General features: G+C 41.6%; 1 protein-coding gene across 1 annotated transcript in view; it reads right to left on the bottom strand.

Annotated features, from left to right (window-relative positions):
• Positions 1 to 3,511: 3,511 nt before the first annotated feature.
• Positions 3,512 to 19,104, bottom strand: part of LOC134343716 (collagen alpha-1(XXV) chain-like) — a 168,686-nt gene continuing 153,093 nt past the window's right edge. The window contains exons 34-35 of the mRNA XM_063042467.1: positions 11,007 to 11,045; positions 3,512 to 10,029 (exon numbers count right to left, since the gene is read on the bottom strand). Coding sequence (XP_062898537.1) covers positions 10,027 to 10,029; positions 11,007 to 11,045 — 42 coding nt within the window. The 3' untranslated portion in view covers positions 3,512 to 10,026. The remainder of the gene's footprint in view (positions 10,030 to 11,006; positions 11,046 to 19,104) is intronic.

The raw sequence follows: 19,104 nt of genomic DNA, 5'->3' as shown, positions 1-19,104 counted from the left end.
TTAGCTGTGAGGAGGATGCTAAGAGGATGCAGGGTGACTTGGATAGGTTGGTTGAGTGGGCAAATTCATGGCAGATGCAATTTAATGTGGATAAATGTGAAGTTATTCACTTTGGTGGCAAAAACAGGAAGACAGATTATTATCTGAATGGTGGCCGATTAGGAAAAGGGGAGGTGCAACGAGACCTGGGTGTCATTATACACCAGTCATTGAAAGTGGGCATGCAGGTACAGCAGGTGGTGAAAAAGGCGAATGGTATGCTGGCATTTATAGCGAGAGGATTCAAGTACAGGAGCAGGGAGGTACTACTGCAGTTGTACAAGGCCTTGGTGAGACCACACCTGGAGTATTGTGTGCAGTTTTGGTCCCCTAATCTGAGGAAAGACATCCTTGCCATAGAGGGAGTACAGAGAAGGTTCACCAGATTGATTCCTGGGATGGCAGGACTTTCATGTGAAGAAAGACTGGATGAACTGGGCTTGTACTCGTTGGAATTTAGAAGATTGAGGGGGGATCTGATTGAAACGTATAAAATCCTAACGGGATTGGACAGGCTAGATGCAGGAAGATTGTTCCCGATGTTGGGGAAGTCCAGAACGAGGGGTCACAGTTTGAGGGTAAAGGGGAAGCCTTTTAGGACCGAGATTAGGAAAAACTTCTTCACACAGAGAGTGGTGAATCTGTGGAACTCTCTGCCACAGGAAACAATTGAGGCCAGTTCATTGGCTATATTTAAGAGGGAGTTAGATATGGCCCTTGTGGCTATGGGGATCAGGGGGTATGGAGGGAAGGCTGGGGCAGGGTTCTGAGTTGGATGATCAGCCATGATCATAATAAATGGTGGTGCAAGCTCGAAGGGCCGAATGGCCTACTCCTGCACCTATTTTCTATGTTTCTATGAAATGATTCATCTGGGATTACAACTACAAGCTGAAATTCTTAGAATCTGATTTTTAACTACATGTATATCATTACTTTAGTTCTTTGCACTTATGTAGATCAGGGATAAATTCTCTTTGCATCACAAGGCCTTAACTCTTTCTAAGTATACTGTTTCTACAACTGACTCAGCACAGCACGTTGAAGCTTTAGCCCTGTGGGTGCATTCAAGTCTCAAGGACTAGAGTGGCTTATGAAGGCAGCTCACTATCACTTTTCAAGGCCACCAAAGGATAGACAATTAAATACTTTTTCAGTTTGAGAATCCCACATCCATTGACTGAATATAAAGAAAAACACAGGCTTGACTAAACTGTTCCAGATGTAGGCTACACACTCAAAACTGCAGCTGGGCCTCTTTCCAGCTCTTGCTCTTGGAAGTCATTCTCTACACCCAGTGAATAGCTGGCAGCTTTTCACCTTCCATGGGCAGCTCCTATCAGGCATTGGGGTTAGCACAAAGGTCACCTTTAGGTTTGAATTATATATTTAAAATCACTTCTTCGGTTCCTTTGGATTGGTTGTCCAAGATCTGTGAGGATGTAAGAACGGGAGATGAGTGTTGGTGAAAACAGGTGTGCAGACAGGTTCAGACTGAATTACGATGCTGGGGATCTGCTCCACAGTTCCTCCCACTCCTCTCCATTGGAAGCTGCAAGGGTTATCGAAGAAAGGGTTTGTGAAGAAATTTTTTTAGCCAGAGGGTGGTGAATCTATGGAATTTGTTGCCATGGGCAGCAGTGGAGGCCAAGTCATTGGGTGTATTTAAAGCAGAGATTGATAGGTATCTGAGTAGCCAGGGCATCAAAGGTTATGGTAAGAAGGAGGGGGAGTGGGACTAAAAGGGAGAATGGATCAGCTCATGATAAAATGGCGAGCAGACTCGATGGGCCGAATGGCTGACTTCTGCTCCTTTGTCTTATGGTCTTATCTCCTTGGTTCTGAGAAAAGTGGCAGCAGGTTACAGCTAACCAGGAGACAGACGGGGCTTCTTTGTCGATGCTGCAGCCCCGCCCCGTTGGGTAACTGGTCTGGGCACTTGCCCACATTGCACTGACTGGTGTCCTGAGTCATAGGCTCTGGCCCGTCCTTTGTCTCTAACAGACCGTGGTGGGGCTGCTCGAGGGTGGTGAGGGGTTGCCATGATTGCTAGTGCTAAGTAAAAGGTAGACAATTGGCCAGCGACTGTGTGGGATTGCATGCATTCAGCTTCACTCTCGGCCGATCTACTCTGACACATTCTGTGTTTGTGACCAGACGTGAATATCTTTCCTCACTCCTACTTGGTCGAAGAGCAGGGCGAGGTGGGTATTGGCGCATAACGAATGCATACTGACAGCCGGTGCAGATAGGTGGATAGGGTGAGCTGGTGGTGGGAGCTTTAGACAGCTGACCCAAATGGAGGACTCTATGGGCCCCCCCATTATTGTGCTTGTTCTTGCCCCAGAAAACACACATTTACTTTTGAAACGTTTAGTTTCTCTTAATGGTGACAGAGTGGAGATACATCTCTACCAAAGGAGGTGTAAGGCGCGACTCCCCCCCGCCAGCCTGCAGGTCACCCTTGGCCAAGGTGTAGCACCCCCCAACAGGGTCTTGTGAAGCCATGGGAGCAGGTGGCGGATGGTCGTATGAGCAGCTGGCGCATATCACAAGTCCTGGTTACATGACCACTGACTCCGAGCAAACACTCTCTGAAGAGCATTGATAATGGCTGGGGACACCTATGTTGTAAAGACACTGGCCAGGAGAAGGCAAAGGCAAACCACAGCTGCAGAAAAATTAGCCAACAACAATCATGGTGATGGAAAGAGCACGATTGCCCACATGGCCCGTAACAATGATGAAGCGTATCTCTTACCACTAACTAGGGGTTGCATGGGATACAGGCTGATTGATGGGAATAAGGTTCTGCAGGTCTAATTGAAAACCACACACAAACATTGGAATGTGGCCTGCCACAGCTTTGAGGAGGAGCACTGACCGCCCATGTTCCTGAAAACTGGATTTAGTGATCACTGTGCAACCAGCAGAAGATTTATAAGAAATGCCCTCAAAGAAGCATTCTGAATTTCAGCACGATCAGCGGGGTGCCCAGATAAAGGTTGACTCCTAATATCAGGCTGAAATTAAACAAAGTTTCTCTGACGTCCCTATTTCTTCCTTCTTCAGATCACAAATAAGAAATGCCTTTTTCACACTGACACTTCATTACACTGGGTTTCAGTCATAGACACATGACCCAGCCCTCTGCTAGCAACAACAGGAACAGCACAAGTCTGAAGATTTGGTGATTTGAAAGCAGGGAGAATAGTTTAGTCATGTTGTAATCAGTGCATGGGTGAACTCAGGTAAAATCTGACACCCCTCCCCCACTGCCCAAGTATAAGCACGGTCCATGTGATTAATATTTTCCAGTTAAGTATGTTGAAAGAAATTCTTAGGGATACTGTTGGGGGTGGGGGTGGTGGTGTAGCTAGTTTGTGATGCTGCGCAGTATTTCTTAGTGTGTATTGGCAAGTTGGAGTTAAAATAAATGATCTAATTACACAAATCATTTGGTACACCAAGATGCTTTTTTATTCTGGCAATATCATTAAAATACCAAAATACTGGTGTGGTTCACAATTCAAAAGTACGTTTTGACTCCCTTTAAAATTATACTCCGTTCCAATGAAGACATCTTTCTCCTTTGAACAAACGGATAAAACTTGGCCTAAGAAAACCTTTAGTGGTTTAACTTCCCATGAAAAGTTTGAGTTACTCGCAATTTCCTGTCTACTTGCAGATCTCAGTAATTGTACAAATCATTTGCAAGGTGCTATAAGGGCACCTGCTCTCTCTGCATCTCTGCTGAGTTTGCCGTACAATGTGAGAATGGTGCCATTAAGGCAAATGACTCTGGTACACAGTTAGATAGGAAATGAATTTGGCTTACTTGTTAGAATTATTTTGTTCTGCTCTCTACTCTTTCTCTACCTTGCATTTATAGAGTCAAGACAACACTTTCACTAAATAGCAGAAGGTTTTGAGAGCAGTCATGGATAAGAGTGGAAGATGGTAGGTGGCTTGAACTATCACCATCCTGGCCTAATGCCATCAACATTATATTTATTTTCATTCTTATTTGAATAAACACAACAATTGCACTGGAAAAATATGTGATCCAGCCAATAGTATCTACTGTGGTGCACACCTGTCAGGTAGCTAATATTGGTAATGGAGCTTTAGTTAGAGCAGGCTTAATCAAAAATAACTTCTCAATGTGCTACTACAAAATAAAAATTGTGCACAATTGACCAATAGTGGTCAGAATATTATAAAAAAGTATTTGCAACTCCTGTGATTGATGCAACAATATTCAAATAACCAGCAGCAGAAAACAGATAAAGAAGAGTGCACTCCACTTTTTCCATTGTGTTACAGAAGTTTGTACAATGAAAACACAGTAATACCAGTAGAGAGGTGGCTGTGATTAATAGAGTCACATATAATTTATGCCAAAAAAAGCATTTTGTAAAAATAGTTCTGAAGGTCAACTTCTTAATATTAAAATAACATTTTGGAAATATACAAAAACACAATTGATGTAAAGTGAAAAAAGTCATATAAATATATAAAGTTCAAACATATGATATAAAATGAATAAAAACTAAATTAATAATGTAATTCCTCATCATGCCATCAGAGTCAACCCACACAAAGAGTAAGATGTTAAATTTATTAAGTTGCTTTTTTAATGACCAAAGAGACATAACTTTAACCTTTTTTATGTCTGCGTCTGCTGCACTCAAAAACACAACACCAATTTCACCTCAGTCAAAGTAGCAGGGTGAGGTGTGACCTTGTCTGAATTTAAAATCTGACATTTATTTCCTGTTACATTCAAAGGACAGTACAATTCCTGTCTTTTAGACTATATTAACTGTGGAAAAAATAAATGCAGTGAAAATAAAAGAAAGCAAATAAAATCATGCCTATAATATACATACCAAAAATACATTAAAACACATTCATTTTAAGTATTTCACCAAAATGACATTCAACTAGAGCAGATGGCTTCCCTGCAAAGACATAGTACAAACAGTAGGAAACAGCGTTATATGTGTCCCTGGTTTGAAAGGATTGGAGAAGATGATATTTTTCTCGTCGGCTCCTTTTGTAGAATGGGAACTTTCAATTTTTTTTTGTTGTTGGAAAGACTTGGAGCATTGATTAAAAAGTGTGCGTCATTAACACAATGAGAGTGTTTGCTGAAGGAACAGAGGTAAGAATAGAGTGCAATTCTGTAAGCACTCATGTGACAGAACAAAAGGGTAAATTTTAAATGGCAGGTATTTATAGAACGAAAGAGCATAAACTGGCAGGATGTTAACTCATGCTATTTGAGAGATAATTTACTAATGATTGCGCTGCCACTTTACATCAAGGAATGTTGTGTGTTTTTGATTACAGGGCAGGTTTACACATCTATCTCCAGTTTAAACAATTTACGTAATGGGAACAATATGATTTTCATTCCCTTTACCAAAGATTTATAAAGAATTGAAGCAGAAGTAATACTTCTGAGCACAGTTTAAGCTTCCGTAGCAAATATTATTCCTATGGTTCATCAGATGATCAAGGACTTGCTTTCTGGCAAACAAGCGGCTGCCTGACAGACACAGTACAGTCAAGGTGCACTGCTGGTGTCAGGAGGCATCTGGGCACCACAAATTTAGAGCTCCAGGTCCAATTCTGAGTGAGAAACGCAGGGAAGATCTGAGGACAGCTTCAATGCTGTTCCCCGCTCCTGCCCCTCCATAGACATAATCTGATAACGGCAAATGCAGAAAGATGCCAGGATTTTGTAACTAACCTGCACTTTCCTTCTGCAGTATCCTCACACAGATCCTCTGGTCTGCAGATGTTTGTGGACAGGCAGCAACAATATTTGTTTTATTACAAAAAATGCAATTTATTCATGACACTGAAAACTGAGCATTCATGAGTATGTGACTGGACAGAGTTACGAGGAATGGGTTGAGGGGTTTGAATGGCTCAGAGCTGCCTCCTAGACGTGGCTTGTGGCCTGTTTCTAGCCTGTGTGCATAACCTACTGAAATACTGGAGCGAGCTGCAGTGATGCCTCTCCTCCTCTTTCCCTCTGCATGAATCTTCAAAATCTACTTCCCATGCTGCAGGAGAAACAGAAAAATCTCCCTGTACTCTGGGCATTTTCAGATTCAACTGTCTCAAGGGAAACTTAATTCAATAGCAAACACTACAGAACATTGCCTCTGCCAATGCTATTAGAGCCCAGTACATGGATATCTGAGCACCCTAGTGTCCCGGAATAAAACTGAAAGGGATGGTTGTTCAATTTAAAGTGATTTTAGACAAGTGATCATGAAAGAGTCTACATTATTTAGAAGCTGTTACAATTATTTTTCTTTATCGCTTAATATGTTTTAATTTCCAGAAACATAATTATTTTTCACAGTTTCCAGCAAAGGTTGATTAAAATGAATATTTTTCCAATAAGCAAGAAGCTGGGACACATACCACCTCTCTGTAGCCAGTTCAAACCGTCAGGACAGTATTTTGTGTTTATGAATTCAGATCTGTAATTTTGCTGCACTCCCGAGGCAAGTACTATGCCTTAGCTTCGATGACACACTCGGCAGTAAGTACGGAAATCCTGACTATTAGAACTATTTAATAGGAATTATTACCATTAAAAGACTGAAGAGAATGGGGCATACATTATTTTGTTAAAGTTGATATCTCAGTCTATATCTGGCTAAATACACACAGAATGAAATAAACAGTGGCAATTTTCAGAATATAAAGTTATATCTTTGGAGCGAAAGTACACAAAAAGTAGTAATCTTTACTGCTTTAAAACTATCATTTGAGAACTCCCCTGCTAGTATTAGATTGTTAAATTGGGGAAAACTGACAGAAGAGTAAGGAAAATGCAATAAAAGACTGATCCCTCAAAATCTGGATTAATCAGCAAGCTATGCCTTGAGATCCCGCCTTGCTGGATTGAAAATATATTGCTGTTTCGCATGTACATTATGGTGCAAGGACTAGATGGCAGTGCTTCCAGCTGAGTCTTTGTATCTATTAATGCATCAGATCTGCTAATACAATGGAAGACAGGTCGTCTAATCCAAACAAACACCAAGGATGATTTACTTTTGTCCTCAAATACTTTTTTAAAAACTTTGTGCCTTCTGTCTGTTGGCACATCAAAAGAAAATTGCATGCATTATTCTGCAAGGAAAAGACCTAGAACCCAATACTCCTCATTTGACTATCGTTTCGAACTTTACTACAAATGAGGAGGACATTTTACAAACATGTGGGAACAACTTGGCAATTTTTAGGGAAACAAAGCTACAAAGATTGATGAATAACACGATATAGGTAGGCCTCACACCATTTTGCTCAGAGAACCAGGCAGCAAAATGATTTCATGCATGAGAATTTAAGTAAAAATGAAATAGAAAGTCTGCACTGGAAATACATCCAACAGTTTTTTTTCCTCAGCTAAGTTTTCAACATAAACTCAGCAACAGTGCAGTGCGATGTGAAGGTAATTTGGGCAAAGCCTGAAGAATGTATTAATGTGAATTAACAGCAGTTCATTTGTACATTTGAGGCTTTAAACAGGACAACAACCAAACACACATATACTGTATATTTATATATAAAACAAGAAAGCTTGCATAAAATATTCCCTTCATCTGACACTTAAAAAATGCTGGTTTGATGAACCACTGTCGTGACTGTGCATTTTACATTAAAACACTTTAGGAACATGCGGAATGGTTAAAGTTAGGTAATAAAATATAACTGACATTTTATGCATAATAAAACACAGAATTCATACTGCGCATATATGAAAAGATAAACCATTTGCAACTACAGCAGGGTTGTGCTGGTGACAGAGTGAGGACCTGACCTTTGCAGTGTTGCCTCATCTTTTGCCCACAATTTTTAAAGCAAAGTAGCTGTGAAAGTAAAGCGGGCTGCGATTTGAGTCTCTATCCTTTTGTTGGAGTCGGCATAACATACATTCAATGGACGTATCATTCAACAGCTCATTAAAAATCTAGAACTGCGTGACAAGATTTTGCAAAAATATAATGGTAAGAAAGGAGCAAAGCAGCCATTGGTTTCTATAGGAATCAGGTATCTATCTTTTGAGCTCAATGTCAAGATATAACTGCAAGATGAACGATTAACGCTTGTGTAACATTTACACTCAAGGAATGAAATACTACTTTTGGAATTTCTCTCTTCATAAAATGAATATGTTAAGAAGAAATTTTATCTTTTCCTTGACCACAAACAAGGCTTTCAGTGCTTGTTTTCCATCTCAGAAACTTTTGGCTCATATAAGACCCAGGTTTGCTCATATATAATTGTGCAGTAACGACCATACGAGATGCCGGATGCTGGGGCCAACAAAAGGATATGGACACAAGCACAATATAGGGCTGATGTCACGTTTTAAATCAATAGGTGCAGTTTCTCCAAAAAAAACTACGCAAGCAAGGTTAAACTGCCTGCAGCAGCAGTGCCTGCACAAGGCAGACTCTGTAAAAGTATCTGCAGGAAGACCTATCTTGAATCAAAAGAAAAGTTACGTCCACGGCAAATGAGTGCTAAAGACAGTAAGGTATAGAACACACCATTATAATCAATAGTTGAGAAAAGATTATCATAAAATGCCTCAAATGGAAACATTCCTTTAAATGCAACACTACAGTTTTGCATTTATGTTATGAAAGACAAATCTATAAAGTGTTGAATAGTTGAGGCACAGAAGGTTTTTGTTGTCAATGTATTAAACAAATACTTCTGGATCATAGGCTTCAGAGAGCTTTTCAATTAAAATTCAGACACCCTTGTTCTTCCATGCTGGGGTCTTCCTAATTGTCATGCATAATACCTTCAGCATCTCTTCACTGTTTGGCAACAGCAGCAAAGTGCTTTTCAAGATGCTTTAGATGTGCGGTACTAAATCCTTTCAATTCAAAGTCAACTCCGAATCGCCCACTGGAGCCAGTTTAAATTCCCACTCGGGTTGAACAATCTCGTGGACAGTGTTCAGCCTCGGTCAAAAGCTATTTCCTTTTTTTTTGTGTCATTCAGAACTGACACCGCTCTGCTCCAGGAGGAAGAGTCCATGGTTCCTTTATGGAATCCTTTAAATCCACTTGTGCCTCCTAATCCTCTGAATGAAAAACATACCATGCTGTAGCCTGGCCACACAATGTGTCAGTGCTCACTGTCTGTGCGTTAGCCAAGGACGAGCCCTTGGAGTCTGAATTATAAACTCAGTCGCTCTGACATCCACTTCAGCTGGCTTGCACAAAACAAAAATTAAACTGATGCTGCCATGGTTACTTCATCCACGACACAGGATGTTGAACAACAGAAGGTTAGGCATTTTACTACTTTTTGCAAATTCAAACCCCTTTTCCTCTGCATTTCAATTATTTCTTTCTGGCAATGAGCCAGGGGTTTCCTCCCTTTAGATGGAGAAAGAAAAAGATAGTTCAGAGGCCGTGGTCACAGGTCTGGTTGCACAGAATTGGTTATGTTTGAAGTGGTCACACATCTAGCACTAGTCAAATGTTTCATGCAGTTCTTTTTAAAAACAGATATAACACCAGAAAGTCAGTGATGGAACTTTAGTTGGAGACTGTAAGCAATGGCCAAGTTATTTACAACGGAAACAACCAACGGCATTCCACATCCTTGACCTGCTTCAGTCTATTGGTCACAATAATATGACAGAACTTGGTCTGAAACGCATCGATGGCACTTGCCCATGCAATATACTCATGATGGGACAGAGCTGACAGGGATCACTGGTGAACAACATTCCCACACTGTTTCGCTTTAACATGATGAGTCACTGACAGAACTGTTCTGTCTGTTAATGTATGATGTGTAACTTCTTACTATAAAGAAGTAGAGCAGCTATGAGTGAACACTCTCTTGGACTTTCTTTTAAAGCCGTTACAACTATATAAATACAAAGTATGGAGCATTATATACAAACTTCATGCTTTCAGGTTAGACTCATCACTGCAAAAAAAAAACAAAGACACACAAATGTTAAGTAAAATGCACATTAGGCGATTAGTAATTACAAATAATTCACTTCTAGTGACTAACACAAAGTCTGAGGTGAGCAAACAATACGAGTTCCAAGTAAAATGATTCCAAAAAGTTTGGCTTAAAAATTGAGCAACTACATCACTTGCTTCCCAAATAAGTCACTTTGGCTTCCAATTGTATAACTGCTAAAGCCACATATATGTGTCTGCTACTTTAACGGGGTCATATCCTGGTAGAAGTTGGACAGAACTGTATCTAACTGAAAGCCTTGCATTCGAAGGAAGATTACATACTAGTTGAAACACCAACTTTCTGATTGAAAAAAGCCCTTAAAATACCTGCCTTTATAATCTCTGCTAGCCTTACATCTTTTACTAATATCTTGCATGGGAGAAGTTTCAATAGATTATTCTCATCAAGGGAGCATATGAGAAGCAAGTGGTGGGACAGCATTTGGGGATGCACAGACATGGGGCCACTGACTGGTAAGCCACAGATGAAGGCTGCTTCCAGTTCTCCAAGAGCAACAAAGAGTATTTCCTGCTATTTCTGGACTGGAACACACGGAATACGTTTGTTACACAATATACACGCGTATTCCTCAGAAATGTAGTCAGGCTGCTAACTGTCGTTGGGATTCTGTTTTCACTGGAAAGATTCTGTTTCAGGAAGGTAGTTCAGCATCATGGTGCCATCTGTCTGTTCAGTGGTGTTAACAGCGATCAATCTCTCTCTGAGGCATTTGCAGCCACATTAAGATTACAGAACAGAATCAGCTGCAACACATCTAGGCCAGTGCTTACAATCCTCACCATGATTTTGAACAGTGAAATCTTCCCCAAAATGATTGGTCACAGGAATAATAGAATGACTTAGCTATAATATGATCACCTGGGTTAATGTATCTCTCTTAAAATTATTTTAAACTATCAGGTATCCCTTACCTTCTGCCAACATCCTGGCATCGGCAATCCATCTGGGCCCTATTTTAATCAAAACAAAAGCCTTTGACTCGTGCACAGAGAAACAGGAATAGCAAGGGCAGACATTCCTGCCAAATACTCTTACAGCACAACTATATGCAGCCATTGCCAGTAAATAAAACTTATTGCTCTGATGATTGCTAAAGGAGTTTGGTATCTATATGTTTCTAATAATGGAATATTATACAACAATTTCCACATTATAGTGTTAACACATGGAAAATGGTGGTTCTGTGACTTAATCTATTTAATAGATTTGCTCTTTTCTAATCTTGGCAAGGGGCAATACCTTCGACTGCACTTTTGTTTTGGCTCCCATGCTTGCAAAAGTACTTTCTTTGTTTATTTATTTAAAAGTAAGCCTAGAAATATTTGCATGGAAAAATAACAAGCTGAAATTGGATCAGAATAATTACATTAACACCAATTTTTTGTGCATAAATTGTTCATAAGACCAAGTTTTGGGATAGTTAAAAAACATCTTGCACCCTCTTCATGTTGAAGTGCAGCCCACTGGCAAATTGGACAGGGCATTTACTGTTAGGATTCACCCTAACCCCTCTATCACCTCCACATCATACTTTGTGTCCACAATGATATCATGTCAATTACTCACCAAAATTTGTGACCCACGTTATTAATTCATTTTCTCAAGAACACAGCAAGTAATATATTTTAAATATCTCTTGAAATATAAGTTTTACACAGGAAATCCTCTGGAATATCCATATATAAAAAATCATTGTGGCAGGCCTTAGTACAGATTAACTTTCTGTGAAACAGCACCCTGAGTGCCACTGCTGATTGTGATGGCTTCAGACCTTCTGCACCCAAAGGTGTGATCAGCTGTGTCCTTCCTTGGGGTAGAAGTGACGGAGGAAGGGTTCAGGGATTTCTCAGGGGTCAATAATGTGCCAATGCCCCCCAACTCCCCCTCCCCACCATCTGTGTAAGACCTCCTCTTACAACTTTTTTCAGGTTGATTCTCCCCTCACCACAGCACCCATATTTCCAAGGATCTGTAGGCAGATGACATTTCTGCTGCATACCTGTGGCTGACATTGTCTGTGGAATGTGCAAGATAGGTTTTAATGTGCCTGATTTCTTAGTAAAAGGACGTTCCATTTTTTTTTCCTTCTTGGGTTAGTAGCCTTTACTGATGCACCAAATGTGAAAATATCTGAGGTTTAATAAACTTTTTAATTGCCTGAATCTTGGTAATTTCAATAGAGTTGTATGCTGCTTTTCAGAACTATTAGATCTTTGGAACTCCCTGGGAAACACATTGCCTTCATTGATTTTGCCATCAGTTGAATGTGTATCTCCCAACACTCTGGAGAAGAGAACATGCCCAAGCTGCTTTGTCAGTGAGCATCTTCAAAGATGGGATAAATGTGTCTGCAGCAACTGCAGAAGGTTTTCCTGCTGAATGCTACAGGGCGCATCCTCCCAGTGGATGAAGAGTTGTTTTCCAAATTGTACCAAGGAATCTATCCATTGAGATGTCTGATGGACGTGATCTTCACTGTGCAAAAACTTGCAGGGGGCAGTGGATACCAGTAAATGTGGCCTTCTGAAAGTTCACAAAGACCTTCGAGCCTGTCAAACTTAGGGAGATTCTGAAATATTTCCATCAAATTTGGCTTAGAGAAAACTGTCTGCAGCTTGCGAGTGCAATCTTAGCCAAGGGCTGAGGTCCGAGAAGGTATGGTCAAGGGAACAGAGGAGTGTTTACAGGACTGCTTTGAGTTGGTGGACTGGACAATATTTAGGGAATCATCTTTGAACTTGAATGAATACAGCACAGTTCATTTGCTTCCTCAAGACCTGTGTGGATGACTGTGTGCCTTTGAGAACATACCAAAACCAAAAAATGTGGATGAACAAGGAGATTCATAGTCTGCCGAGGGCTGGATCTGTGGCAATCAAGACCAGTGATCCAGAACCAGGCAAGAAGTCGAGGTACGGCCTACGGAAGCCTATTTTAAGAACAAAATAACAATTCTGATTGAAGTTAGAGATGGAATTGGATGCATGTCGGCACTGGCAGGGTTTGCAGGCCACAACTTCCTGCAAGGTCAATGGTTGTGATGCTTCGGTCCCAGATGAGCTCAACACCTTTTACACACACTTTGAGAGGGAGAATAAATCTACCCCTGCGCGAATCCCTGCAGATTCTAATGACCCTGTGATCTCTGTCTCCGAGGCTGACGTCTGAACATCTTTTATGGGGGTGAACCCTCACAAGGCGTCAGGCCCTGATGGTGCACCTGGTAGGGCACTGAAAACCTGTGCTAACTAACCAGCGGGAGTTTTCAAGGACATCTTCAGTCTCTCACTGCTGCAGTCAGAGGTTTCCACTTGGTTCAAAAGTGTGACATTATACCAAAGTATAAGAAGAACAGAGTGAGCTGCCTCAATGACTATCACGCAGTTCCCCTCACATCTGCTGTGATGGAGTGCTTGGAGAGCTTCGTCATGTCCAGAATCAACTATTGCCTAAGCAAGGACCTGGACTCTTTGCAGTTTGCCTGTTGCCACAATAAGTCTGCAGTAGATACAATCTCACTGGCTCTCCACTCAGCCTTGATTCACCTGGACAATGGCAATGCCTTCAAAAGGCTGCTGTTCATTGATTACAGCTCAGTATTCATTACCATCATACTCTCAGTACTAATCAACAAGCTCCAAGCCCTGGGCCTATGTACCTCCCTCTGCAACTGGATCCTCAACTTCCTCATCAGGAGACCACAGTCAGGGCGGATCGGAAATAACGTCTCCTCCTCGCTGACAATCAACACTGGCACACCTCAGGGATGCGTACTTAGCCCACTGCTCTACTGCCTCTACGCCTACTACTGTGTGACTGGGCACAGCTGGAACACCATCCATAAACTTGCCTATGATACAACAATTGCCAGCAGGATCTCAGGCGATGACCGGGAGGTACACAGGAGTGAGGAAGATCAGCTGGTTGAGCGGTGTCACAATAACAATCTTGCACACGATGCCAGTAAGACCCAAGAACTGATTGTGGACTTCGGGAAGGGGAAGCAAAGGGAACACACATCAATCCTCATCAAAAGGCTGAGCAGTTTCAAGTTCCTGGGTGTCAACATCTCTAAAGATCTGTCCTGGGCCCAACATACTGATGCAGTTACAAAGAAGGCATGACCGTAGCTATATTTCTTTAGGAGTTTGAGGAGATTTGGTACATCACCTAAGACTCTCGCAAATTTCTATGGATGTACCATGGACAGCATCAATGTTTGTTACGGAAGGGCCACTGCATGGAATCAGAAAAATCTACAGAAAGTTGCAAACTCAGCCAGCTCCATCATGGGCTCCAGCCTTCGCTATATTGGGAACATCTTCAAAAGATGATGCCCCAAGTAGGTGGCATTCATCATTAAGGATCCCCATAACCCAGGACTTGCCCTCTTCTCATTGCTACCATCAAGGAGGAGGTACAGGGTCTTGAAGACACACACTCAACATTTTAGGAAAAGTTCTTCCACACCGCCATCAGATTTCTAAATGGACATTGAATCCATGTAGGCTACCTCACTGTTTTTTCTTTCTTCACACACTATGCACTACTTACTTAATTTGTAATATATATTTCTTATTATAAGTTACAGTTTATAAAATATTGTGTATTGCAGTGTACTACTGCAACAGAACAACCAAGTTCATGCCATATGCCAGCGATGTTAAACCTGGTTCTGAGATTTGGAAAACCCATGTGGAAATTAAGGGAACATGCATAAAAAGAACGTTTCTGTCATTGGGAGCATCAGTTTGATTCTCGTCCTATTTGCTCCCTCCTGGCATTAATTGGACAGTGCACTTTCCCCGTGGATCTGGATAGACGGCTGCTGTACCTGGTGCTTTTCTGTGTTTACTGAGTTTAAATAACCTGGATGTGCATTAGAAACCATACAAACCATAGAAACTACAGCACAGAAACAGGCCCTTTGGCCCTTCTTGGCTGTGCTGAACCATTTTCTGCCTAGTCCCACTGACCTGCACACGGACCATATCCCTCCATACACCTCCCATCCATGTATCTGTCCAATTTATTCTTAAATGTTAATAAAGAACCCGCATTTACCACCTCGTCTGGCAGCTCATTCCATACTCCCACCACTCTCTGTTTGAAGAAGCCCCCCCTAATGTTCCCTTTAAACTTTTCCCCCCTCACCCTTAACCCATATCCTCTGGTTTTTTTCTCCCCTTGCCTCAGTGGAAAAAGCCTGCTTGCATTCACTCTATCTATACCCATCATAATTTTATATACCTCTATCAAATCTCCCCTCATTCTTCTACGCTCCAGGGAATAAAGTCCTAACCTATTCAACCTTTCTCTGTAACTGAGTTTCTCAAGTCCCGGCAACATCCTTGTAAACCTTCTCTGCACTTTTTCAACCTTATTTATATCCTTCCTGTAATTTGGTGACCAAAACTGAACACAATACTCCAGATTCGGCCTCACCAATGCCTTATACAACCTCATTATAACATTCCAACTCTTATACTCAATACTTCGATTAATAAAGGCCAATGTACCAAAAGCTCTCTTTACGACCCTATCTACCTGTGACGACACTTTTAGGGAATTTTATATCTGTATTCCCAGATCGCTCTGTTCCACTGCACTCCTCAGTGCCTTACCATTAACCCTGTATGTTCTACCTTGGTTTGTCCTTCCAACGTGCAATACCTCACACTTGTCAGTATTAAACTCCATCTGCCATTTTTCAGCCCATTTTTCCAGCTGGTCCAAGTCCCTCTGCAGGCTCTGAAAACCTTCCTCACTGTCTACTACACCTCAAATCTTTGTATCATCAGCAAACTTGCTGATCCAATTTACCACATTATCATCCAGATCATTGATATAGATGACAAATAACAATGGACCCAGCACTGATCCCTGTGGCACACCACTAGTCACAGGCCTCCACTCAGAGAAGCAATTCTCTACCACCACTCTCTGGCTTCTTCCATCGAGCCAATGTCTAATCCAATTTACCACCTCTCCATGTATACCTAGCGACTGAATTTTCCTAACTAACCTCCCATGCGGGACCTTGTCAAAGGCCTTACTGAAGTCCATGTAGACAATATCCACTGCCTTCCCTTCATCCACTTTCCTGGTAACCTCCTCGAAAAATTCCAGCAGATTGGTCAAACATGACCTACCACGCACAAAGCCATGTTGACTTTCCCTAATAAGCCCCTGTCTATCCAAATGCTTGTAGATTCTGTCTCTTAGTACTCCCTCCAATAACTTACCTACTACTGACGTTAAACTCACCGGCCTATAATTTCCCGGATTACTTTTCGATCCTTTTTTAAACAACGGAACAACATGAGCCACTCTCCAATCCTCTGGCACTTCACCCGTAGACAGCGACATTTTAAATATTTCTGCCAGGGCCCCCGCAATTTCAACACTAGTCTCCTTCAAGGTCCGAGGGAACACTCTGTCAGGTCCCGGGGCTTTATCCACTTTAATTTTCCTCAAGACAGCAAGCACCTCCTCCTTTTCAATCTGTACAGTTTCCATGGTCTCACTACTTGATTCCCTCAATTCCATAGATTTCATGCCAGCTTCCTTAGTAAATACAGACGCCAAAAACCTATTTAAGATCTCCCCCATTTCCTTTGGTTCCGCACAAAGCCGACCACTCTGATCTTGAAGAGAACCAATTTTATCCCTTACAATCCTTTTGCTCTTAATATACCTGTAAAAGCTCTTTGGATTATCCTTCACTTTGACTGCCAAGGCAACCTCATGTCTTCTTTTAGCCCTCCTGATTTCTTTCTTAAGTATTTTCTTGCACTTCTTATACTCCTCAAGCACCTGATTTACCCCCTGTTTCCTATACATTTCATACAACTCCCTCTTCTTCTTTATCAGAGTTGCAATATCCCTTGAGAACCAAGGTTCCTTATTCCTATTCAATTTGCCTTTAATCCTGACAGGAACATACCAGCTCTGCACTCTCAAAATTTCCCCTTTGAAGGCTTCCCACCTACCAATCACATCTTTGCCAGAGAACAACCTGTCCCAATCCATGCTTTTTAGATCCTTTCTCATTTCTTCAAATTTGGCCTTCTTCCAGTTCAGAACCTCAATCCTAGGACCAGATCTATCCTTGTCCATGATCAAATTGAAACTAATGGTGTTATGATCACTGGAACCAAAGTGCTCCCCTACAGAGACTTCTGTCACTTGCCCTAATTCGTTTCCTAACAGGAGATCCAATATTGCATTCCCTCTAGTTGGTCCCTCTATATATTGATTTAGAAAACTTTCCTGAACACATTTTACAAACTCTAAACCATCTAGACCCCTAATAGTATGGGAGTCCCAATCAATGTACGGAAAATTAAAATCCCCTACCACCACAACTTTATGTTTCCTGCAGTTGCCTGCTATCTCTCTGCAGATTTGCTCTTCCAAGTCTCGTTGACTATTGGGTGGTCTGTAATACAATCCCACTAATGTGGCCATACCTTTCCTGTTTCTCAGCTCCACCCATAAGGACTCAGTAGACAAGCCCTCTAATCTGTCCTGCCTGAGCACTGCTGTAATATTTTCCCTAACAAGCAATGCTACTCCCCCACCTTTCATTGATAACAATGAAAACAGGAGCACACCAATGTCTTTTTGTTTCCCATTTACCAAGAAAATGGGTTGATGCTTTCCCACACTAAACCCATAATCCCTCCATTCCCTTAGTATCTGAAAATTTATCAGTCTCTCTCCCAGATATATACTGAATGACTTGATCTTCTCAGACCTCATTCAAAGATCCATCACCGTCTGGATAAAGAAATGTCTTTTCATCTGCATGATGGCCAGGAATCTCAAAGTTCAAAGTAAATTTATTATTAAACTCCACAGATGTCACCATCCACAACCCTGAGATTCATTTTCTTGCTGGCATATTCCATGAATTCATAACAGAATCAATGAAAGATGGCATCGACTTGGGCCTTCAGCCGGCATGCAAAAGACAACAAACTGTGCAATTACAAAAAAAGAAGTAATAATAACAAAAATAAACAAACAATAAATATGAAGAACATGAGCTGAAGAGTCCTTGCAAATGAGTCCATGGGTTGTGGGAACACCTCACTTTAGAAAAGCCAGCTTTTCATCAAAGAAAAGTTGAAAAATGATGTGTTTGTAAAGGCCTGCTGAAACACGAGTCTCAAGCAAAATTTTTGCCTACTGTTAGAAACAGCAACTGCCTCTACGAAGCAGCAGGTGACCAAAGATGTGGTATCCTGCCTTAATGACTATCATCAAGTAGCACTGGACTGGTGTTTTGAGAGGATGGTGATTAACCATATCAACTCCTGCCTGATAAGTGACTTTGATCCTTTCCAATTTGCCTGCAGTCACAACAGGTGAACTGCAGATGCTATTTCATTGGCTCGTCACTCAACCCTCAAACATCTGAACAGTGAAGAAGAATGCAGCTCGCCATTCAGTACTACCTCTGGGCCTCGATACCTCCTTGTGCAATTGGATCCTGGATTTCCTCACTTTCAGACCCAGTCAGTTTGGATTGTTAACAACATCTCCTCCACAATCTCCATCAGCACAGGTGCACCACAAGGCTGTGTGCTTAGCCCCTGCTCTTCTCACTTTACGCCCATGACTGTGTGGCTGAGCACAGCTCAATGCCATATTGAAGTTTGCTGATGATGTCACTGTCGTTAGCCGTATCAAAGGTGCTGATGAATCAGCATACAGGAGGGAGATTGAAAATCTGGCTGAATGATGCCACAATAAATGCCTCTCACTCAATGTCAGCAAAACCAAGGAGCTGATTATTGACTTCAGGAGAAAACCAGAGGTCCATGAGCCAGTCCTCATCAGGGGATCAGAGGTAGAGAGGTTGGCAACTTTAAATTCCTCCGTGTTATAATTTCGGAGGGTCTGTCCTGGGCCCAGCCCGTAAGTGCCATTACAAAGAAAGCACGGAATTGCCTCTACTTCCTTAGAAGTTTGCGAAGATTTGGCATGTCATTTAAAACTTTG

The sequence above is a fragment of the Mobula hypostoma genome, chromosome 3 (genome assembly GCF_963921235.1).
Source record: "Mobula hypostoma chromosome 3, sMobHyp1.1, whole genome shotgun sequence".
NCBI lineage: Eukaryota > Metazoa > Chordata > Chondrichthyes > Myliobatiformes > Myliobatidae > Mobula > Mobula hypostoma.
Note: the sequence above shows the minus strand (reverse complement) of the source record. Positions and strands in the feature narration are given on the sequence as shown.